General features: G+C 41.7%; 1 protein-coding gene across 1 annotated transcript in view; it reads left to right on the forward strand.

Moving 5' to 3' along the window:
* LOC137652743 (beta-1,4-galactosyltransferase 4-like) overlaps nt 1-14,008 on the forward strand; it is a 98,567-nt gene extending 84,559 nt beyond the window's left edge. Inside the window, exon 8 of the mRNA XM_068386148.1 lies at nt 13,395-14,008. Coding sequence (XP_068242249.1) covers nt 13,395-13,737 — 343 coding nt within the window. The 3' untranslated portion in view covers nt 13,738-14,008. The remainder of the gene's footprint in view (nt 1-13,394) is intronic.
* The last annotated feature ends 11,611 nt before the right edge of the window (nt 14,009-25,619 follow it).

A 25,619-nucleotide genomic window follows, 5' to 3' on the forward strand; every position in this document is an offset into this window, starting at 1 on the left:
ACATCTCGTATGATAATTTATTAGAGGCAATTCAACAACTCCCTCAACCTTTTCTATTACTGGGAGATATGAACGGTAGACATCCTTCATGGGGCAATGTTCTAGCAAACACAATGGGCAATATTATTTCATCAATTGTTGGAAATGAAGATGCGGGACTCCTTAATACAGGAGAGCCCACACCACAGACAGGTACCCTATCATGCATTGACCTTTCAGTTGCAAGTACTAACTGCCTTCTTGATTTTGAATGGAGAACGTTAGATGATTGGCATACTAGTGATCATGCTCCAATTATTATAAATACAAACAGGAAGGGAAGAGTCGTATAATTCTCCTTTTATTGAAAGAGAAGTTGATTCCGCACTTGCTACTTGTAATGATACAGCCCCTGGACCCGATGGCATTCCATATGCAATGTTTAAACATGTACCTATTAATACAAAGATATTTATTTTAAGCATTATCAATGGAATATGGCATGATCATAGTTATCCAAGTGTTTGGGAACTAGCCATTATTTTAGCCTTTTTAAAACCAGGTTAGGATAGGTTTTTAGCGGAAAATTATCGACCTATTGCATTAACATCTTGTTTATGTAAAATCATGGAGAAGATGGTCAATACAAGACTGATGTGGTACCTTGAAAAGAAAGGTATTTTATCACCTATTCAATGTGGATTCAGAAAAATGCACTCAACGACTGATGTGTTAATACGACTTGAGTCCTCTATTTGTGAAGCCTTTGCTTCCAAACAGCACCATGTGACAGTCTTTTTTTTACCTTGAAAAGGCATATGGTACTACATGGAGATATGGTATTCTTAAAACCAGTCATGAATTGGGATTAAGAGGAGAGCTACCACTATTTATTCAGTCATTTCTTTCACATAGAATTTTTCAAGTGAGAGTTGGGGTAACACTATCAGAGAGTAAGTGTCAGGAAGAAGGAGTTCCTCAGGGTAGTGTGCTGAGTATAACCCTGTTTGCACTAGCAATTAATGGAATATCCTCAGTCATTCCTGGGATGTTCTCTCAACATTATTTGTGGATGATCTCTCCATATCATTTGCTGGAGCTAAAATGACAATGGTTGAGAGAAAACTACAACTGTCAATTCACAAAATAATCCAGTGGGCTGATATGAATGGATTCAAGTTCTCGACAAGTAAAACTACTATTTACCATTTCTGTCATACCCAGGGATTATATCCAGACCCGGATATATACATTTAAAGGTCAACGTATCCCATGTGTAAGTGAAACTAAATTTTTAGGTTTGATATTTGATTGTAGGCTTTCATGGGTTTCTCACTTAAAAGCATTATAAGCTAAATGTCTTGAGGCTCTGAATCTTTTATAAGTATTGTCCCATACATCATGGGAGCAGACCACAGTACTACAGTGGAACCTCTACATACGATCTTAATTCGTTGCGGGACCTGCTTCGTATGTTAAAACAATCGTATGTTGGAGCAAATATTCCCATAAGAATACACTGTAATTTGTATAATTCGTTCTACAGCCTTAAAACCTATGATAACTCCTTAATAAATTACTATACATAATTACACATAACAATAATACAATTGCATTATATAAGAGAGATATATAAAAGAATAATTATAAAGAAATAATAAATAAAAAAGGGGTTTTCATTGTCACTTTACCTTAGAGACAGGCCAACACAGGTGTAGGATTTGCTACGCAGGAGGAGACGAACGGTCGGCGAGGAGGTAGAGATGGTGACTGCGATAACGTACCGTAACTTACTCTAACTTACATGACGTGAACTTTAACCTAACTTAGCTTATTTTTTTTATTTTTATATTTACTTTTTTTACATTTTTTTTTCTTTGATTTTTAATTTTCATCACTTTCATATGACACTTCTTTGTAATAAAAGAACAGAGAGAGAGAGAGAGTTGATTTTTCAATATTAAACTTACCCGATAATCATGTAGCTGTCAACTCCGTTGCCCGACAGAATTCTATGGAGGGATACGCCAGCTATCACAATACTAGAAGGGGGTGTACTTACCAGCGCCACCTGTGGCCAGGTACTCAATCATTTGTTGTTGACACCTCCTCAATTATTCCTCTGTCGTGCTTCCGGCTAGACGTTCTGGGATACGCTTATGGTCTTCGAGTTTATTCATGGATATTTGGTGAAGTATTCTCTTAGATTAACGGCTGTCGCATTACTGGAATCTTCTTTATATTAGCTAGATAGCTTTTATATAAATACTGGTTAACGGTTAATGAATTTTTGCTTGTTTTTGGATCACCCTTTGACTAACTCTTTGAAACAAGATGTCTGACGTTTCGCAAGCTCCCTCCCATAGACGATGTAGGTCTTGCAATAGGCGTATTCCGAAGGCCTCGGTAGATCCTCACACCGCTTGTTCTGACTGTAGGGACAGGCCCTGTCTATTAGAAAATCGATGTGAGGAGTGCGCCGGACTTTCGGAATTGGAATTTGTCCGTCTTTTAAAATATTCATCTAAGTTAGAGAGAGGTAGAGTTAGGAGAAGTTCTTCTCACTCTTCTATGTTTTCCTCACCTCATGATCCCCTACCTTTTCCTACCCCTGTAGTGGCTACCCCCGAACCTACTGTGTGCCCTCCGCCTGATATGTCAACTGTTTTGCGTGCTATTCAGGCTTTAGGAGATAAAGTAGAATCAGTGGTAAGTGACCATAAGTCTCTGATGGCCGAGGTTAAAGAACTGAAGGTCAAGAGTGCAGTGGGTGGAAATAGTGCCAGTGCTGTGACGAGTGCTAGTGTCTGTGCAGTGCCAAGTGCTAGTGGTGCCAGTGTGGTGCGTGAGGATTTTTCTGTGCGAGCCAGTCGTCCTCCCAGTCCGGGACCTCTTGCAAGCTCCCATGCCCAGGGGAGAAGCAATGTCGAAGGGCTTAAGGGTTCGACAGGCCTTGTTAGGCGCACAGAATTATCCTCGGTGGTTGCGGGCGTTTCTTCCTTAGACCGTCACTCCCACCTGCAGACGATTGAGCCCGTCTTCTCGTCCGCTGATCTACATGCAGGGAAGAAACGTTGGTCTCAGGTCTCGAGACCGCTTAAACGGAGAGTTCAGTCAGCGAGTGCTCAGCCAGGTTGTAGTCATTGGCTCAGCTCCGACTCGCCTCAGTCATCGGTCGACTGTACTCCGCCCAAGAGGAGTAAGGTTCTGCCTATACAGAGCCCGACTGTGACTTTACCTCAGTCTGTTATCGTTTCTGCCGATCCCAAGTGGACCCTGCTTCAGTCCATGCAAGCTCAGCTTTCGGACTTGATGCGTGAGTGTCGGGCTGAGAGTGTTGCACCTCCTCCTCCGCCTACACTCCCTCCACCTGTTCTCGCTCCGCCTGTGCTCGCCCAGCCTGCACCTGCTCCGCCTGGTCGCAGCACCATCTGCCAGGCGTACGATGTTGAGCCACTTTCGGAGTTTGCTGTTCCCAGTGTTGTTCAGCCTCAGCCTTCTTTAAGGCAACCCTTGCTTTGGGATCAGGAGAGTTATTCCACTCTTCCTCCTCCTTCCCTTGCTGCTCCACCAGTGGTGCAACTCTCGGTTGGGGTACAACAACCTCTCCCCTCCGTGAGTCTGTCTGCTCAACCTTCGCTGCAGCGAGCTCAACCCTCCTCTAAGCAAGCTCCTCTACACCCTGGACTTGCGCCTCAGGAGCCTCAACTTGCGAGAACTTTACCTTGTTCTGCGCAGCCTCAACCTCTTCATGCTCCACTCATCTCACAGGAACAGGAACGGACTACTCCGCCTCCTTCCTCCGCTCAGCTTGTGCAATCCTTGGGTTCAACTCTTGCTAGGAGTCAACCTCCTTCACCCATGCGCCTGCCTTCTGCTTCGTCTGTTGTTCAGCCTATGCAGTCTGAGCCTCAGGTTTTCCCTCAAGATGAGGAAACCTCTGTTATTGTTCCTACCCGTTCTGACTCTGCGGTTCAGCATTCTGGTCCTATTGCTTCGCTACCCTCTGCTGATGAAGTGTCGGATGATGAGGAGGCACACCTTGATCCCTCATCAGACGTGGAGGAGTCTAAGCTTTCTCCATTGTCTATTGATTTTCGAAAGGTCTTGGCTCTGCTCAGGGAGATTTACCCTGAACACTTCGTCTCTGCTGTTCCCCGCTCTCCTCCATCTGAGTTTTCGCTGGGCGTGCAACAAGCTAAGTCCAACTATACTAAGCTTGTCCTAGCTAGATCCTCCAAGAGGGCTTTAAGGATCTTAGGGGAGTGGCTTCAGTCTAAACAACACCTTGGCAAGACTTCCTTCATGTTCCCTCCAACGAAGCTCGCTTCGAAAGGTTGCGTTTGGTATGCTACAGGGGAAGCACCAGGCTTGGGAGTACCTGCCTCTGCCCAGGTTGACTTCTCAAGTCTGGTGGACTCGCCTAGGAGGACTGCGATGAGACGCTCGAAGGTTTGTTGGACCTTCTCGGACCTGGATCATCTTCTCAAAGGGTTGTTCAGAGCTTTCGAAATGTTCAACTTTCTCGACTGGTGCCTGGGAGCCCTCAGTAAGAAAACCTCTCCTGCGGACAAAGATTCTGCCATGCTTATTATGTCCTGCATGGATAAGGCCATCAGAGATGGATCGGGTGAGCTAGCGTCGTTATTTGTATCAGGGGTGTTGAAGAAAAGGGAACAACTGTGTACCTTCCTCTCCGCCAGCATTACACCGTGCCAACGGTCACAACTCCTTTTTGCTCCACTCTCAAAGTTCCTCTTTCCCGAGGAGCTAGTTAAGGACTTGTCGGCTGCCCTGATACAGAAGGACACGCACGATCTTGTAGCCTCATCGGCTCGTAAGTCTAAGGTTACCACCTCTGTCCCCAAGACTTATCGCTCCCCAGTGGCTGATACCCCGGCTACGAGGTTCATACCGCCCTTTCGTGGTAGAGCCCCCAGCCGAGGTAGCTCCCGTCCAGACTCTCACAGGAGCAAGTCTCGGAAAGGACCCAGGACATCTAAGGGAAAGAACTGACTCTCAGATTCTCCAGACAACAGTAGGAGCCAGACTCAAGATCTTCTGGCGAGCCTGGGAGAAGAGAGGTGCAGACGCACAGTCTGTCAGTTGGCTGAGGTACGGTTACAGGATTCCATTCTGCCTCAAACCGCCTCTGACCACATCGCCCATCAACCTCTCTCCCAACTACAAAGAAGAGGACAAGAGGCTAGCATTGCAACAGGAGGTGTCGCTACTTGTGCAGAATAAGGCAGTGGTTATAGTCCGGGACCATCAATCCCCGGGCTTCTACAACCGTCTCTTTCTTGTGGCCAAGAAGACAGGAGGTTGGAGACCGGTGCTGGACGTCAGCTCTCTCAACGAGTATGTCACCAAGCAGACGTTCACAATGGAGACGACCAAGTCGGTCTTAGCAGCGGTCAGACAGGAGGACTGGATGGTCTCCTTGGACTTGAAAGATGCATACTTTCACGTTCCCATTCATCCAGACTCCCAACCTTTCCTGAGATTCGTTTTCGGAAAGGTTGTCTATCAGTTCCAAGCCCTGTGTTTTGGCCTAAGCACAGCTCCTATGGTCTTTACTCATCTGATGAGGAATGTAGCGAAATTCCTGCACTTATCGAACATCAGAGCCTCCCTCTACCTAGACGACTGGCTGTTGAGAGCCTCCACGAGTCGTCGTTGTCTGGAGAACCTCTCTTGGACTTTAGATCTAATCAGAGACCTAGGTCTATTAGTCAATATAGAGAAATCTCAACTCATTCCCTCCCAATCCATTGTGTACCTGGGAATGGAGATTCAGAGTCGGGATTTTCGGGCTTTTCCATCGGCCCCCAGGATAAACCAAGCCCTAGAGTGCATCATGAGCATGCTGAAGAGGAGCAATTGCTCAGTGAGACAGTGGATGAGTCTCACAGGGACCCTCTCATCTCTGGCCCTGTTTGTCGAGCTAGGGAGACTCCACCTCCGCCCTCTTCAATTCCATCTTGCGGCTCATTGGGACAAGGGCTCGACTCTAGAAGCAGTCTCTATCCCTATCAACCAAGAGATGAAGACCACTCTCCTGTGGTGGAAGCACAATCTCCTTCTCAAGGAGGGTCTATCATTGGCCATCCAGACCCCCCATCTTCATCTCTTCTCGGATGCATCGGACTCGGGCTGGGGTGCGACCTTGGACGGACGGGAATGCTCAGGAGTATGGAACAAGGAACAAGGATTACTCCACATCAATTGCAAGGAACTGTTAGCAGTTCATCTTGCCCTGTTGAACTTCAAGTCCCTCCTGCTAGGCAAAGTGGTGGAGGTGAATTCAGACAACACCACAGCCTTGGCTTACATCTCCAAGCAAGGAGGGACCCATTCGAGGAGCCTTTACGAGATTGCAAGGGACCTCCTCATTTGGTCAAGAGGTCTAAACCTCACTCTGGTCACGAGGTTCATCCAGGGCGATATGAATGTTTCAGCGGATCGCCTCAGCAGAAGGAATCAGGTCATTCCCACGGAATGGACCCTCCACAAGAGTGTGTGCAACAGACTTTGGACCTTGTGGGGTCAACCTACCATAGATCTGTTTGCCACCTCCATCACCAAGAGACTTCCGCTTTATTGTTCCCCCTGTTCCAGACCCTGCAGCGGTTCATGTGGATGCTTTTCTTCTGAACTGGTCCCATCTCGACCTGTACGCATTCCCTCCGTTCAAGATAATAAACAAAGTTCTGCAGAAATTCGTCTCGCACGAAGGGACACGGCTGACGCTGGTTGCTCCCCTTTGGCCTGCAAGAGAATGGTACACAGAGGTACTTCAATGGCTAGTCGACTTCCCCAGGACTCTACCTCTAAGAGTGGACCTTCTACGTCAACCACACGTAGACAGGTTGCACCCAAACCTCCACGCTCTTCGACTGACTGCCTTCAGACTGTCGAAAGATTCGCTAGAGCTAGAGGCTTTTCGAAGGAGGCAGCCAGTGCGATTGCCAGAGCTAGAAGAATTTCCACTCGTAGAGTCTACCAGTCTAAGTGGGAGGTCTTCCGAAGCTGGTGTAGAGCCAATTCAATATCCTCTACCAATACCTCTGTGATCCAAATAGCTGACTTCCTTCTTCATCTTAGGAATGAGAGATCCCTTTCAACACCTACGATTAAAGGGTATAGGAGCATGTTGGCCTCAGTTCTCCGCCACAGGGGTTTGGACCTGTCTTCCAACAAGGACCTTCAAGACATTCTCAAATCTTTTGAAACGTCTAAAGAACGTCGTCTTTCCACTCCAGGCTGGAATCTAGACGTAGTCTTAAGGTTCCTTATGACATCTAGGTTCGAACCTCTCCAGTCAGCTTCCTTCAAGGATCTTACCCTCAAGACTGCTTTTCTCGTTTGCCTTGCAACAGCTAAGAGAGTCAGTGAGGTTCATGCCTTCAGCAAGAACATTGGTTTCACAACCGAATCGGCAACATGTTCTTTTCAGCTTGGATTCCTAGCAAAGAACGAGCTTCCTTCACGTCCTTGGCCTAGATCGTTCGAAATACCTAGCCTCTCCAACATGGTAGGTAACGAACTTGAGAGAGTTCTTTGCCCTGTCAGAGCTCTCAAATATTATCTGAAGAGGTCTAAACCTATTCGAGGACAGTCAGAAGCCTTATGGTGTGCCATCAAGAAACCCTCGAGACCCATGTCCAAGAATGGGCTTTCGTACTATATAAGGCTTCTGATCAGAGAAGCACATTCTCACTTAAAGGAGGAAGACCTTGCATTGCTGAAGGTAAGGACCCACGAAGTAAGAGCTGTAGCTACTTCGTTGGCCTTTAATAAAAACCGTTCTCTGCAGAGCATTATGGATGCAACCTATTGGAGGAGCAAGTCAGTGTTTGCATCATTTTATCTGAAAGATGTCCAGTCTCTTTACGAGAACTGCTACAACCCTGGGACCATTCGTAGCAGCGAGTGCAGTAGTAGGTGAGGGCTCAGCCACTACATTCCCATAATCCCATAACCTTTTTAACCTTTCTCTTGAATACTTTTATTGTTGTTTTTATGGTTGTTACGGTAGGCTAAGAAGCCTTCCGCATCCTTGGATTTGGCGGGTGGTCTATTCATTCTTGAGAAGCGCCTGGGTTAAAGGTTTGGTAGAGGTCCTTTAGTAGGGTTGCAACCCCTTGTACTTTGGCACCTTTGGGTTGATTCAGCCTCCAAGAGGAACGCTGCGCTCAGTAAGGAAGACGAACTTTAAATAAAAGGCAGAGTAACGGTTCTATTCGACTTCCTTACCAGGTACTTATTATTTCATTGTTATTTGAGATAACTGTTATATGAAATTTGGGATACTTAGCTATCCTTTAATCATGTACACTGGTTTTCACCCACCTCCCTGGGTGTGAATCAGCTACATGATTATCGGGTAAGTTTAATATTGAAAAATGTTATTTTTATTAATAAAATAAATTTTTGAATATACTTACCCGATAATCATGATTTAATCGACCCTCCCTTTCCTCCCCAGAGAGAACCAGTGGACCGAGGAATAATTGAGGAGGTGTCAACAACAAATGATTGAGTACCTGGCCACAGGTGGCGCTGGTAAGTACACCCCCTTCTAGTATTGTGATAGCTGGCGTATCCCTCCATAGAATTCTGTCGGGCAACGGAGTTGACAGCTACATGATTATCGGGTAAGTATATTCAAAAATTTATTTTATTAATAAAAATAACATTTTTATTGTTGAGCATGCAATAAAACAAGCTGAATAAGTGAATCCTTCAAATTATTTTTTATGAATAGAACTTACCTGACAATAGCTATATATATATACATAACTGCCAGGTAAGTATTCATAAAACTTGGTTTTATCATAAAAACTCTATTTTAAAAAGTCAGTCAGTCAGTCTCTCTCTCTCTCTCTCTCTCTCTCTCTCTCTCTCTCTCTCTCTCTCTCTCTCTCTCTCTCTCTCTCTCTCTCTCTCTCTCTCTCTCTCTTCTCTCTCTCTCTCTCTCTCTCTCTCTCTCTCCTCTCTCTCTCTCTCTCTCTCTCTCCTCTCTCTCTCTCTCTCTCTCTCTCTCTCTCTCTCTCTCTCTCTCTCTCTCATTAAATAGACTAGATAAACTCACCAGATTTGCCTGCCTTCAAGTAGGATTCTGACAGCCTTATTCCTTGTTCTATGTTTGGGTTCCCCCAGGTCCCTCAGTGTGAGGCACCTCGTATATCCACCAGAGAGTTGCTAATGCATCTTCCGGTATAGTTTGCATCTTCCAGTCTTGGATGGTCTGGGATGCATCATAGGTATTTATCGAGCTTATTCTTAAACACATCTACGCTCACTCCTGATATGTTTCTTAGATGAGCTGGCAGTGTGTTAAATAGTCGCTGCATTATCGATGCTGGTGCGTAGTGGATTAATGTCCTGTGCGCCTTCCTTAGTTTTCCTGGTATAGTTTTGGGCACTATTAATCTACCTCGGCTTGCTCTTTCTGATATTTTTAGCTCCATGATGTTTTCAGTAATTCCTTTGATTTGCTTCCATGCTTGTATTATCATATACAGTAGCATTCTCTTCTCCTTTCTAGACTGTACAGTTTTAAAAATTGCAGTCTTTCCCAGTAGTCAAGGTCCTTAACTTCTATTCTAGCAGTAAAGGACCTTTGTACACTCTCTATTTGTGCAATATCCTTTTGGTAGTGTGGGTACTATATCACATTGCAGTACTCGAGTGTACTACGTACATAAGTTTTGTAAAGCATAATCATGTGTTCAGCTTTTCTTGTTTTAAAGTGCCTGAATATCATTCCCATTTTTGCTTTACATTTAGCTAACAGTGTTGCTATTTGGTCGTTGCATAACATATTCCTGTTTAACATTACACCAAGGTCTTTAATTGCTTCCTTGTTTGTGAATGTCTCTTTATTAGGTCCCCTGTATGCATATACCATTCCTTCTCCGTTTCCATAGTTTGATTCGAATTTACCCGAGTTAAATACCATCCTATTTATCTCCACCCATTCATATATTTTGTTTAGATCTCTTTGTCATGAGTTCCTATCTTCATCACAAGTAATTTCTCTACTTATTCTTGTGTCATCGGCGAAACTTCTCACTACAGAGTCTTTAACATTACAGTCTATGTCTGAGATCATAGTAACAAACAGCAGTGCAGCTAATATCATACCCTGTGGCACGCCAGATATTACCTGGTCTTCATCTGATTTCTCGTCATTTGCAACCACTATCTGTTTTTTGTTTTGCAGAAATTCTTTTACCCATTTTCCTATCTTTCCCATAATATTATGCTTTCTCTTTTTTTCTCTAATATATTATGGTCTACCTTGTCAAAGGCTTTTGCAAAATCTAGATAGATCACATCTGTCTTTTTCATTTATCATATTTTTGTATGTTTTCATAGTGTGCTATCAGTTGGGTTTGTGTACTTTTTCAGGGCACAAAATCGTGTTGACCTATATTAATTAAATTATTTTTAACCAAATGATTCATTATTTTCTTTTTTATTACCCTTTCATACACTTTCATAATATATGATGTTAGACTAATAGGTCTATAATTGCTTGCCTCTAGTCTTGATCCACTTTTGAAAATAGGGGTTATATTAGCTAATTTATGTTCAATATATATCTCGCTCATATCTACACTTTGTCCTAGCAGTATTGCAAGCGGCTTCGCGATAGTGTGTGCAATTTTTTTTTAACAAAATCGCTGGAACTCCATCTGGTCCGGCCGCCGATCCATTTTTAATTTCGCTTATAGCCTGCACAATATCTGCTTCATTAATATCTATAACCGTTAGATATTCAACATTTTCTTCTCTCATTTCTATTTCATTATTCTCATTCGTAATTCTTGGCGTGAACTCTTATATTTTTCTGCTAATATGTTGCATATTTCCTTTTTTTTTTATTCGTTAACTGTCCTTCAATTCTTAGGGGACCTATTTCTAATCTCCCTTTTTTCATCTTTTTTGCATAGGACTAAAGTACTTTGGGCTTTTTTTTTTTATATTTTGAAGTGTCCTTTCTTCTAAGTCCCTTTTTTCATTTTCTTTTGATTGTATAATCTTTTGTTCTGCATTTTCTAACTTTTTATTTCCATCATTTTCCATAGATTTTTTCTTTTGCAAGATTTCACTTCCACTTTCCAATTTTTTGAGAGAGAGAGAGAGAGAGAGAGAGAGAGAGAGAGAGAGAGAGAGAGAGAGAGAGAGAGAGAGAGAGAGATTTTTAAAACTTACTTTAAGGATTCAGTTATTCGGCTTGGTTTATTGCATGCTCGACAATAAACATCATCTCTCTCTCTTTCTCAATCTTACTTTTCTTTGCTTCACTTTGATCCCCTTCGATGGTTTGACTGCTTTAATGGCTTCCTTCTGCTTGATGATCGTCGAGATCGTAGACATATTCCGGCCATATTGTTTAGCCAGATCACTCACACGCACACAGAGCTCATGTTTTTCTATAATTTCTTGCTTCAATTCTAATGAAAGCATTGCCTTCTTCCTCTTCTTACCACTACTAATACCTGTACCGAAACTAAGCTTGTTAGGACCCATGATTATACGTAAAATAAAAAATGAAACGTGAGAAAAGGAAGATAATAAGCACTGTTAATAACAGACCGAACAGAAGACAACCACACGATGCGCACGAGAACAGAGAACTGACCGACTCGACGCTCAATGGCGTCCCTCCGACATGCTGCCGTCTACTGGTGTAAACAAGATCTACATCGGATGTTGGAGCATGACTTAGAGTGTCGAGACGAAAATTTGATCAAATTTTACTTCAGATGTTGGAACAATCGTAGGTAAAGGCAATCGTATGTAGAGGTTCCACTGTATTTTAAAATTATACAAGGCCTTGATTTTTTCAAAAATTTGTTATGGATATGAAATATACTCCTCAGCCACCCCAAGCCAATTAAAGATATTAGATTTATTACATCATGTTGGTATTAGATTGTTCACAGGAGCGTTTAAAACTTCGCCTATCACAAGTTTCCTTATTGTTGCTGGAGAATTGCCTCTAGACCTTTACCGAAAATCTTCTATTGTTCGGTATTGATTTAGCCTTTCAGACTGCAAGCCTTGTAGGGCACTCAACATACTTTGAGTAGCACCCAAAATCTCCTCAACCTTATGGCTTTCGGGTGAAACAATTACCAAACAGTCTGGATATAATTAGAAGTAAGGTGCTTCCATTTAAGGTATCATCAATGCCTCCATGGAAATTACCAGAGGTATCTTTTTTTAAATACTTTATTGGAGTTAAGAAGAATGTGACTGACTTAAAATCCAGGTCCCTTATTATGGAATATGTTGCAGAAAACAGGGGATCGACTTTTATATACTGTATACTGATGGCTCCAAATCTGATGCTTGCGTTGGATTTGGTGTATATAGTAATGGTTTTAATTGTAGAGGTGCACTTCCTCTAACAGCTTTCATATTTACTGCCGAACTGTATGGCATACTAACCGCTATTGGGAGAATAGCGTCGGAGAAGGAGGGTAATTTTACCATTTTTAGTGATGCAAGGAGTGTCGAAGTTTTAGAAGTTTTTAATTGTAGCAACCCTTTAGTTTTAAAGATTTTAGAATGGCTTTTTATTATTGGGCGGAGATGTATAATGGTTCGATTTTGTTGGGTTCCAGCACATGAGAAGGGGTGTCTTGGAATGAGAAGGCAGATTTACGGACGAAGAATGCTGCATCCGAGTTGCTATCAAGAAAGTATCCCATTCCCTGTAATCAAGAAATTGTTTTGTAATAATTGGCAACAGCACTGGGATAGCCTAGATGGCAATAAAATGAGAGAAGTAACAAATGACATATCTCCTTGGAGGTATAACATAATGCCTCGAAAGTGGTAGATTTCTTTGTCATCTCCGTATTGGTCACACTTGGTTGACACACGAGTTTCTGCTGAAGGGCCAACACCAACCATATTGCGACAACTGTTTGGTACTTTTAACAGTGAGGCATTTGTTGACTTAATACCCAAATTATAATAACTTAAGAAATAGATATCTGTTTTAGGTTCGAGGTGAGGATGACGGGTTCACCCTTTCCAGGATTCTTGGAAATTGTGTCCTACTATGCGAGCGTCATTTTTAGATTTATTTCAGAAGCAGATCTTCTGAAAACTATTAACTTCTATAATGGCATCTTAACTTTTATAGTTTTGATTGAAAGTTCTTGTATTTTTTTTATAAAATAAATGATATCGGCATCAATGACCTAAGATGTCAAAATGCCAGAAAACTTTAAATCAATCAATCAATGTTTAAGATTGATAAAAACTTTCTTTGAAAGGTGACAAATAAAGAATTATTCAATCATATTAAAACATGCACATTGTGATGAGTGCTTTTTAGCAACTGAAGGTCATAGAGAATAATTCTGAATTTCTATAACATGTTGCAGATACCATCTACCTTACCGCAACCTTTTCGGTGGTGCGATAGCAGTTCAGCGTGTTCACTTTTCAGCCGTAAATGGATTTGCCAATCGATTCTATGGATGGGGAGGCGAAGACGATGATTTTTACAATCGCATAGAACAGAAAGGGTTAACCATAATCCGATTTGATCCTCGTGTTGCTTTGTATGTTATGTTACCACATCAAAGTCTTCCTCCATCTGAAGATCGCTTTATCCACCTGAATGAAGGAATCTCCAAGTCTGAAGATGGTTTGGCAAATCTCTCTTACCAACTTCTTGAGAAGAAAGTTCATCCTCTCTACACAAGGTTTTTGGTGTTATGCTAATGTTACTGTAGATATAATTCCAGTTTTTTTTTAGAATGTTCTACTTAATTCAGGAGCAAGTGACTTAATATGTATAGATTTTCAGAGCTTCCTTTGGATATTTATAATTTTTTATCTTACGTTGGCTTTACAGTACAGTACTTTGATATTTCATATCTGTATTATTGTTAATTTCTTACAACTTATCTTGTTATGGATCTCAAATTTTGTAATTCTAAGGAATTTAGAAGGATGTTTTGGTAAATTTGTGAAATAAAAAGCTATCAACATGTACTGTATTTTCTTATGAACCTTGCCATCTTATGAACCTTGCCTCATCCATGCCAACATTTAGAGATAATAATTATTGCATACTCATCTTGCTTTCTATCTTTGAAGGTACTGCAGGTAAGGTTACAAGATAAGAATAGTTAGATATAATACAGTACTGTATTTTAGGGTATAGTATTTATAAAGGGATAGTAAATTTCATTATTTGAAAGATCCTTGTGGTAGAATCTATAAAACTTTAACATTTGTTGAAAATTTTACTCCAATGATTCCTGATATTAAAACTTTTATTTGACATAAGCATTAAACCAGTATGTAAGTCATTACTCACACATTTCTTAACATTAGGCCGAGACACAAAGTTATCAATTTCACTGTAAGGAATAAGTCAACTAGTGTGTAATTAGATCCTTGCTATATCAAGTACCTCTCCCACTTGCTGTATTGCTTCTGTGCGGGAGAGCCATTAGGTTGTAACTGAGAGGCGAGGTGAATGCAACCAACTTTTTTTAAATGGATAGTGAGTTTATATGCAACATGGTGAGGACGGTCACAAAAATTCAAACAAAATGATTCATGAATTGACAGGCTTAAACATGTTGTGTTAACAGTAAGGTGTAAAGCGAGATACACAATAAAAATAAGATACCGTTGCAGTGTACAAGCGTGTTGTGAAACACGGGCGGTACATGGCTCCTCCCCTAAAAAAGACATACAGTACATGCGAAATGGGGTGCCCCTGCTCTTGAGAGGCGTATTGTATGTGGGTCATATTGTTAGAGGTACGCAGGTTTTAGGCAAATATTGGGGACCCAGTCTTCTTTGCCATGCATGTTGAATGAGAAAGCCTTCGTATTGTGACAAATCACGAGGAAAGGGCCCGTGTAAAGGGGCATTAGCGGTGGCTTGCTTGTGTCGTTGCGCAGGAAAACGTGCGTTAGTGTGCAAGTCTGTCGGTACGTATTGGTTAGCTGGGAGCTTGTAAGTCTGGAGGCATGACGATTGTCAGAGGAGGATGCAGACGGAAAAAAAATTTGGCAGGAATGACAAACGGGCTGCCATATTCCATTTCAGCTGCTGAGACATCCAGGGTGTCTTTAGGAGTGGTCCTTAGTCCCAGGAGGACCCAGGTAAGCTGGGTAAACCAGTAGAGTCCTGGCAGTGGGACATCAAAGATGCTTTGAGGGAGCGTTGGCAGCAGGGCTGTAGACGGTTGTCTGATGTAGGGCGATTCCCCGGAGATTTACTAATGATGTCCACAATTGAGAGGGAAAATAGTACCCCTGTCGAAAGTTCTATGCTCAGGGATACCAAATTTTGCTATCCACCCTGAGAGTAAGGCAGATGTACATGAAGCGGACATTGCAGTTTCCATGGGAATGGCTTTAGGCCAACAAGTGGAGCGGTCGATGACGGTAAACAGGTAGCCATGTCCTTGTGATGTGGGTAAGGGACCTACTATGTCAACGCGAATGTGGAAAAAGCGGCGCTGAGGATGAGGAAAGGTGCCCCACTTCTGAATCCGTGTGTCGATGTACACTACTTTTGAAATTTGGCATGAAGTACAGGCGCTGACCCTATCCTTAGTAATGCTATGCCAAATGAACTGCATCTTTAGTAGCTGTGCAGTAGATCGACGCGAGGGATGTGAAAGGCCGTGAATGAAATCAAACGCCTGTCGGCGAATTGGAGTACTGTAACTATCTATGGTCGAGGTCTACCAGTACTGACATCGCAGAGGAGGGTGTCATTGGAATCGTAGAGGGAGACATCTTCCAAATGGAGTGATGTGCAGGATCCCCTACATGCTTGGTACTCTGGATCTTTTTGTTGTGCTTCTGCCAAGGCGTTTGAATCCAATCCTAGGTGAATGTTGGCCGATATGTTTCTTGACAGGGCATCAGGAACGGGTTTCATTTTCCCTGGGACTTGTTGAAGGGTACAATTGTACTCAGCCAGGGCGGAGAGATGTCGACGATTACGGGCGGACCAGGTGTTGGACTGTCAAGTGAAAGCGTGCATCAGACACATGCGGTCCATGCAAATGACGAAGGGTGTATATTCTAAGAAGTGGTGAAAGTGACGGACAGCCAAATGCACCGCCAGCAATTCGCAGTCGAAGGTAGTGTACCCAGATTCCGCCTTGGACAGTTTCTACTGAAGATGGCCAGTGGGGGAGCGAGCCATTGACCATCTGCTTGAGTACTGCAACAATAGCGATGTCACTGGCATCAGTGAAGATAAGGTGAGGTGCATGTGGAATTGGAAAAGTAAGAGCTGCAGCGGTTGATAGGGTATTCTTTGCATTCCAGAAGTCCTCTTCTTGAAGGGGACCCCACTTCAGGTCTTTTGGCTTGTGCTTCAGGGAGGCGTAGAGGTTGGCAAGAGTGGCGCGATGGCTGGCAGTTAACGGTGATGATAGATGATCATGGTAAGTCTTGCAGTGCTTTGACGGCAAGGACGTGGGGAAGTTCTGAATGGCTGCTATCTTCTCAGGGAGTGGGTGAACTCCCTCAGGAGTGATGCCGTGACCTAAGAATGATACTTCATTGATGCCAAAGGTGCACTTGTACCATACCAAAAGGCCGTTCTGTTGTAGTCGGTCGAGCGCGATGCGTAGGTGACGGTGTTCCTCTTTCGGGGAAGAGAATACAAGTATGTTATCCACGTAACATACACAGAAAGGGTTGTTGTGGCCTGATTAGTAACGTCTCTGCCTGGTGATCGCCACACGGGGGTTCGAGTCCCATTCAGACTCGTTAGTTCCTTTAGTGTCCGCAACCTTACCATCCTTGTGAGCTAATGATAGGGTGTTTGGGGGGGAGCCTATAGGTCTATCTGCTGAGTTATCAGCAGTCATTGCCTGCCCCTCCGTGGTCCTAGCTTGGGTGGAGAGGGGGCTTGGGCACTGATCAAATGATATATGGTCAGTCTCTAGGGCATTACAGTGAACCCTCGTTTATCGCGGTAGATAGGTTCCAGTCGCGGCCGCGATAGGTGAAAATCCGCGAAGTAGTGACACCATATTTACCTATTTATTCAACATGTATATTCAGACTTTTAAAACCTTCCCTTGTACGTAGTACTGTTAACAAACTACCCTTTAATGTACAGAACACTTAATGCATGTACTACAGTACCCTAAACTAAAACAGGCACAAATATTAAAGGTGATTTTATATCATGCATTTCCTAAACATGCTAAAAAGCACGATAAAAAATGGCAACCAATGTTTTGTTTACATTTATCTCTGATCATAATGTAGAAACAAACTGGAGGTAGAGCTTTGCTTATTACCCAGACATATTTCCCATACTTTTCCCTTAGAACTACATCACATCTTCCTACTTTAGATATATATATATATATATACAGTGATACCTCGGTACTCGACCATAATCCGTTCGAGATCCGTGTTCGACCTCCGATTTGTTCGAGTACCGAATTTTTTTTCCCCATAAGAAATAATGGTATATATTCTATTCCGTTCCCAAGCACTCGAACAGGCCCAAAATATTAATAAAACGTGTACCTAAACAACAATAATTATCTAAATGTGTATGAAATTGGTCAGAAAATCCTATAAAACAATTTTAAACCATTTACTGTACTAAAATAAAACAATTTTAAACCATTTTCTGTACTGTAGTGAACATACCTTTGAGCAGCGGTTCGATGGCATACAGGGATGGATGTGGAGAGGATGGAAGGGGGAGGTTACTGCTTGGAAGGAGAGTCCCCTTCCATGATGTGGCGGGGTAGTTCTCCTTCAGGAGTTGTTTCTCTCTCCAATGAAAGGGTGGGCAGATCTATTTCAGGGGTTTCTTCTCTTCTTTGTCTCTTCTTTGGAGGAGAAACAGGCTTTGATGTAGCAGCTTTCTTTTCTTTTGTGAAAAACTGGTCTATTGTTAATTGTTTCTTCCTCCTCTGCAGTATTCTTCGAAAATGATACATGACACTATCATTAAACATATGCACTGCCCGGTTTGCTACTGCAATTTCTGGGTGGTATTTTTCAGCAAAAGCCTGCACATCTGCCCACTTGGAACAAATTTCATTGATGAGAGAACTTGGAACATCCTCCCTTACCTCATCCTCTTCTGAAGATTCCTGCTCCACAATCAGATCCTGCTGCTGTTGTTGTTGCAGGTGCAACAATTCCTCCACAGTCAACTCGGTAGAATGGCTTTCTACAAGCTCATCAATATCATCCTTGTCGACCTCAAGCCCCAAACTCCTGCCCATGACAACAATTTCCTCAACGACATCAGTGTCATCAGAAATTACAGGGGTAGCAGTGCTTGGACCCGCCTCTGGTTGGAAACCTTCAAACTCCCTCTCTGTGACACATGATGGCCACAGCTTACGCCAGGCAGAGTTCAATGTCCTATAGGTCACACCTCGCCAAGCTTGGTCAATCATGTTAACAGAGTTGAGGATGCTGAAGTGTTCCTTCCAGAATTCCTTTAGGGTCAACTTCGTGTCACTGGTCACTTCAAAACACTTTCTGAAAAGGGCCTTGGTATAGAGTTTTTTGAAGTTTGAAATGACCTGTTGGTCCATGGGCTGGAGTATGGGAGTAGTATTGGGGGGCAAGAATTTGATTTTGATAAAGCTGTATTCTTCTTTCAAGTCATCCTCGAGACCTGGAGGATGTGCAGGAGCATTGTCCATAACCAGAAGACATTTCATTGGCAAGCTCTTTTCAATGAGGTAAGCCTTAACCTGGGGGGCAAACACTTCGTTTATCCACTCAGTAAAGAATTGTCTTGTGACCCAAGATTTAGTGTTCGAGCGCCACATAACTGGTAGTGCACTTTTACAAATATTATTTCGTTTGAACACCCGGGGGTTGTCCGAGTGGTACACTAACAAGGGTTTGATCTTGCAATCGCCACTTGCATTTGCACACAGCAACAATGTTAGCCTATCTTTCATTGGCTTGTGACCTGGCATCTTCGTCTCGTCCTTGGTAATGTACGTATTGGCTGGCATTTTCTTCCAAAATAACCCAGTCTCATCACAATTAAAGACTTGTTGTGCGATCAAATTTTGTTCATTTATGTACCGATCGAATTCCCCCACGTATTTATCGGCTGCAATTTGATCCGAACTAGCTGCCTCCCCATGCCTAGTAACACGATGAATACCTGTTCTATTACGAAACTTTTCAAACCAACCCCTGCTCGCTTTAAATGTAAATGAATCACTTTCACTGGTACTCGGACTTTTCTTCACTAATTCTTCATAGATATGCAACGCTTTTTCACAAATGAACGCTTCACTAACACTTTCCCCGGCCAACTGTTTTTCTTTAATAAATATTAAAAGCAACTTTTCCATCTCCTCAATCACTTGTGGCCTTTGCTTAGTTACCGCCGTAACTCCCGTTGCAACATTCGCCTTCTTAATCATTTCTTTATGCTTTAAAAACGTAGAAATGGTCGACTTCGCCATTCCGTATTCTACCGCTAAATCGGACACTCGTACACCATTCTCATATTTCGCTATAATTTCCTTCTTCAACTCGATCGTTGTTCGCACTGTTTTCCTCTTCTCCTTCCCCTTAACACTCATTACTTTCTTGGGACTCATTATGAAAGCTAAAAAAGCAATTAAAAGCACTGAAAATCACTAAATCACAACGAATGCTGATCGCGCGTTGTCTGAGTGACGCTCTCGAGAGAACTGATGCTTCCCGAACAAGCGAGAGTGGCCGAGATGGCGCGATCATCACAAAGCCCATGCGGTCGTCACGTGTTCGGCTGGTCGAGTACCGAATTTTTGGTCGAGCACCGCAGCAAAAATTTCTCGAAAATTTTGGTCGAACTCCGAATTGTTCGAGTATAGAGTCGTTCGACTACCGAGGTATCACTGTATATATATATATATATATATATATATATATATATATATATATATATATGTATATATATATATATATATATATATGTGTGTGTGTATATATATATATATATATATATATATATATATATATTTATATGTATACACATATACATACCTACATATATACATAAATACATGCATACATATATATATATATATATATTACTGTATATATATGGGTTATGGAAAAAATCCGCGAAGTGGTGAATCCGCGATGGTCGAACCGCGAAGTAGCGAGGGTTCACTGTATCCTGCTTGCTAGGGCAATGTCACTGTCCCTGGCCTTTGCCATTCATGAGCAACCTTTAAACCCCAAGGAGCCATCCATGAGGTGTTGAAAAGTGGCCCCAGCATTACAAAGGCCAAAATAGGAGTAATTAACCCAAAACATTCTGTGTGTCTATTTTATTGACGCATTACTGTATAAGCTGTCAAAGGACAACGTCGATACAATCTTTCCTTCCTATTCAAATTTCGCTGGATTCTCTCTTGTACCTCCTGGGATTAGCTCAGTGACGTAGTTACATTTTTTAACCAATCAGCTTGCAGCTGGAGGATAGAGTTGCCAGATATTTTATTTTACGTACAATAAAAGGGAAAAGTTAACACCTACTTCAGGGGGTGGGCGGTGCTATCGACGTATGTTTGTGTTAGTAGTAAAAATTTTGTTCATTTCCAACACATTTTATCATTATTTTCTGTTTTTATTCATTAGAATGGTCTTTCATGATGATAATAATGATTGTTTACTATATACTAGTGATTTTGACATTGATAGTGAAAGTGATTGTGACATCAAAGGATGCAAGTGATGATTGTCCAAATGCAATTGGTAAAATTTATGGGTACGAATAAGTTTGCCTGAAAATGGATAAAAAAAGGATGTATAAAACAAAATTGAAGTTTTGAATATGTAGTATAAAAATATGAATAGTTTTAAAATAGTTTTCTTATACAGTATATGGTTATGCCTTTTTTCTTGTTTCATAAGGTAGGTAATAATAGTGTTGGCCGAAGTGTGCGTATGCAAATATACACAAATACTCGTATAAAGACATCCATTCAACACAATTATTTCTTGTATATTCATTATGAATTTTCATATGATAGTTCACTAAATTTGCTGACATTCTGACATGAAAAAAAAATTGAAATACATCAAAAAGTATTTTATCAAGCCATCAAAACCAAAAACGTTCTTTACATGTGTTTATCTCTTTTTATTATTAACAATTTAAAAAAAAAGAATATATATTCTTTATGCTTCTGTGAGATTTCATTATTGGTTATTAATCTCTATTTCAAGGACTTTCCTTTGATATATAAATATTGGGTAATATACTTTGTAATATGAGAAAATATTAGTTTTTTGGGCTCAAGCCATGATGTCCTGATGTAAGTTCCTCTTGGCAGCTTTCTACTTGGGATATTTCCTGCGATTGATATACCAGAGAATTTTACCAGTAGAGGTATCACAGGTTTACTACCCCCGGCGCGAATTTCCCGAAGGATATCGTGTATGTAACATGGATGTGTTTAAAACAACCGCGGCTATCTTTCCCCGAATAGAGTTAACCTTGTCTCGAAGGATATGGGATAGGATTGGATACGTGGGAGAGCTGTTACAACTCTGATACCAGTGTGTTACTGTAAACACGTTCGCTGGTTCGCCATTCCTCCTTGCAGCACCATCTTGATTGCCTTGCTTTAGAGAGAAGACTTTTAGTATTTGAGAATAGAGGGTTGAGGAGAATATGGGGACCAGTATATGATAACAATGTGGAGATTTGGCGAAGGAAAGACAACCATGAATTGAGATAGTTGTCAGAACTGCCCTTAATAACGAACATCATAAGAGCACAAAGGCTGCAGTGGGCTGGGCATGTAGCCAGAATGGAGGACAGCAGAATTGACAGGGGAGTGATGCTTGGTAGACCAGAGGGAAGACAACCCGTGGAGAGACCATGTATGAGATGGGAAGATAATGTCAAAAGAGATGTGGAGCACCTGCCTGCTGGATTGATATCGCACTAGATAGGGAAGAGTGGAGGAGTCTTGTAGAGGCAGCTAAGGACCACATGGTCCCGGAGCCAGTGGGGTGAGTGAGAGTGAGTCTGGCCCAAAATTAATTTTTCTGTAAGTTTTTAAAAGTTTAGCCCAGGTTGACTAACTCAAAAATCAGTGGATAGGATTATCTGATGGAAAGAGCCTTGCTGCTGCCGCATCTATCAGCATGCCCAGAACTTTCTTTCCAGATTAATCACTATTCTCACATTGCAATGAAAGAAAAAAATAGTCTGTCTCACTCCTGAAACAATCGGCAACTGCCTTTCATAGCAAGCCAGACATATCTCATATGAGTGGTCCCAAGCAGTGACCAAAGAGAACTTAATTGTGAACACTTGAGGAATGATGAACTGTTTGATGCACATGATTTTGAAGCAGAACACTACTTCCTCAAGGATGAAGTCCAGGTACTTTCTGAAGGACAGATGAACGACTATTTAAAAATACCTTTCCTTCAGGTTCACCGAAAATATGAAACTTTCCTCTCGGTACGGTAGAATGCATGGTACTTGCCATCTCTATGCTGAGCGGAGTTTGATAAATAAAATTGTTCCACAGAGAGAGGTCAAAGACTGGTTTTCAGTCCTCAGACAAAATCTCCAAGGTGGAGTTAACTGCAGAAACACGGAGAACCATCTCGAATGGCTTTGAGTACCTACTCCTCCATTGCTTTAACCTCTGCAACTAAAGATAAAGCTTTCAGCAATTTTGGAGAGTAACTGTGAAATTGCATCAGAGTTCAAGAGAGGGAAGCACAAAGATCTATGAAGGTCATAAGGTATCCATCCCAATATCTACCACTGCTCCATGTTGCTACAACGTTGCCCAATATCATGACAGACATCGTTTCACTTACAGCAGCTGGAGGAAGAGATTGCCAACTTCAGCTTTCCCTTCCTCCCTTCTTACCTCTACTACCCTTCCTTAACTGGCGAGGTTGGATGCAAAATGCTGGAACAATGCCTGCGCCTTTCTTAGAGGAAGAAAAGAGCTTAGTGGCAGCTAGATCCTTCAAAGCCTAGCCTGAAGATCATATACATTTATTGTATATGATTCAATTCTCCACAGTACGGTGCCTGCGCAATCGAGTTAAAGACTTTGTTGTGGCTATTTGCAGGGCAGTTAGTTCTGATGACCACCAGGGGGCTGGTCATTGTTTAAATATCCCTGTTGTTTTGGGAATGGAATTGACTCCTGCTGTGTCAAGAGTTCCATTAAGTAAGTCTATGGCATCATCAACACTTCCAAACTGTTCTACATTTCCTTCAATTTCACTTAGCTCCCAAAATCTATCCCAGTCAGCCTTAGCAAGATTCCATCATGGTAATCTCTGTAAAGGTGGACCATTGTTGGAGTTTATAATGATTAGTGCATGATCACTAGTATGCCAATCATCTAATGATCTCCAATTAAAATCGAAAAGACAGTTAAAGCTTGCAACTGATAGGTCAGTGCAGGACAAGGTACCTGTCTGAATGTGAAAGTGTGTGGGCTCGCATGTATTAAGGAGTCCTAATATCTTCTTTCTCCAAAATTGATGATATAATATTATCCCTTGTGTTTGCCAAAACATCACTCCATAAAGGATGTTTACTATTAAGATCTCTTAGTAAGAGAAAAGGTTGTGGGAGTTGTTTAATCACCTCTACTATGTTGTCATACAAAATGTTATCATTTGGAAGCAAGTACAGTAAAGAGAACAGATTGTGTATTTTCTCCCTATATCAATCTGTACAATCACTGCCTGCAGAGGGGTACAGATAGGCAAAGAAATTTGGGGAACATCTCGATGAATGTATATAAGACTTACCCCATTGCTCCCTGCTTGTTGATCATATGGTGTCCTATAGCTAACATACTCTCGAGGACAAGGAGTATTAGCATCGAGCTTGCTCTCCTGTAGATATACAATTATAGGGGAGTGCTCACATATGAGGAGCTTAAGTTCTAAATATTTCGCCCTTAAACCCTGGCAATTCCATTGCAGAATGGAGGAAAAAACTATGGTTTATTTTTTGGAGGACACCTTGGATAAAGTCTTCCCATTGGCAATATTCTATCTAACACTATTTCCCGGTGGTATCTCTAGAGAGGATCTTGATACATTGGGTTTTGTGTCTTTTTCTTTGTGTCCTTTTGATTTAATTGTTGAGGAGGATGGTGGACCTCAACTTGAATTTCTGATTTATTCAAGTTGTCTTCCAGTTGATCAGAAACATCAGCAGACAAGGCATCATATTTATGTGAAGTCGTGACTTTGTTTCTTATGGTAGGAGGCGAGAGAGATAGAGTTCTCTCTCTTTTTTTATTAAAAGGTGGTGAGCTATCAGGTTCTTGCACCTTCCCAATAACAGGTTCACCAGGTAAATTGGTTTCAAGTGGAACCTCCTTCAGATCCGGCAAAGACACAGCCTGAGAGAGGTTTTTACTATTGTTTAGAATGGGAGTAGATGGCTTTTGAATATCTTTCAGATCATTAAGTATCTGTTTGTTTTGATTTTTCTACAATTTCTGGATATAAATTTTCAATAGGACTTTCAACCTCTTTAACTACTTTCTTATGTTTCTTTATATTAGAAGTAAGGATATAATATTTGTGTGTGCTTTGGCAAGGTTTTCTTCAGAACCATTGGAAAAGGTTGCCCTTGTCTTATCTGCTTTTCAAGAGCTCTTTAACGAGCCTCTTTAAAAGTAACCCTTTCCATGGTCCTGATGGCCTGAATTCTTTTTACAGCTTTTAGATGGAGCTGGGTGTGCTTCCCCACAATGTATGCACTTTGGATTTTCTGTACATGGTCCATGACTATTTTTTTTCACAGTTGGCACAAACAGCTGGCTTGTTATTTAGTTTTTCCTTGCATTTCTTGCTTAAATGGCCATACATTTGGCAATGATAACATCGCAGTGTGAAGGGTAATCTGCATTGATCAATGTTAAAATCAAAGTAGCAAGAGGAATACATTGTTCTCAACTCTCTTTCTCATTCTGACTACTTTTACTACTCCTTGACTTTTCAGTTCATCCTCAATTTCTTTTTCCTCTATGTCCAGCAATTCTGGAGCATATATCACACCCCTACTCTGGTTGTAAGTGGGGTGTGAAATGCATTCAACACTATGACCATCCAATGTTGTGTTTTTAATCTTTCACCCTGTATTGGGGATAGTGTCTCTATCAAGTGACTTCCATTTCCCTGGGGAAGAATTTTTGGCTGCCCTCCACATATAGTAACTATTTCCGTTAGCTTTAAAAACAATTACGTGCTCATTTCTTCCATTTTCAAATTCCAAAATAAAATTTTTTACATAATTCACTATTCCATAGTGACCTGGTAATACTTCTACTTTTCTAGATTTTTCTGTACTGTCATCATTTCTCACTCTCTCTCTCTCTTCTTCTCTAGTGTTTTCTTATAATCATTCTTTACATAGTGTGAATAAGGTTCTAATGTTACAATATTAGAACCCGAGTTGGAGCTGTTTGTAGCGAGGTTCATGTTTGTATTTTCCAGGTCGTCAACAGAGGGGTTAGTTTTTTTGGAAAAAGCAAGCCGGGTTATCCACCTCTTATCGGAGAATGTCAGTACTCCTATCCCATGTGGCCCAACACGAGAAGAGGCTTCAGTGGGGACCAGTCC

This window comes from Palaemon carinicauda, chromosome 14 (assembly GCF_036898095.1).
Source record: "Palaemon carinicauda isolate YSFRI2023 chromosome 14, ASM3689809v2, whole genome shotgun sequence".
NCBI classification, from domain to species: Eukaryota; Metazoa; Arthropoda; class Malacostraca; order Decapoda; family Palaemonidae; genus Palaemon; species Palaemon carinicauda.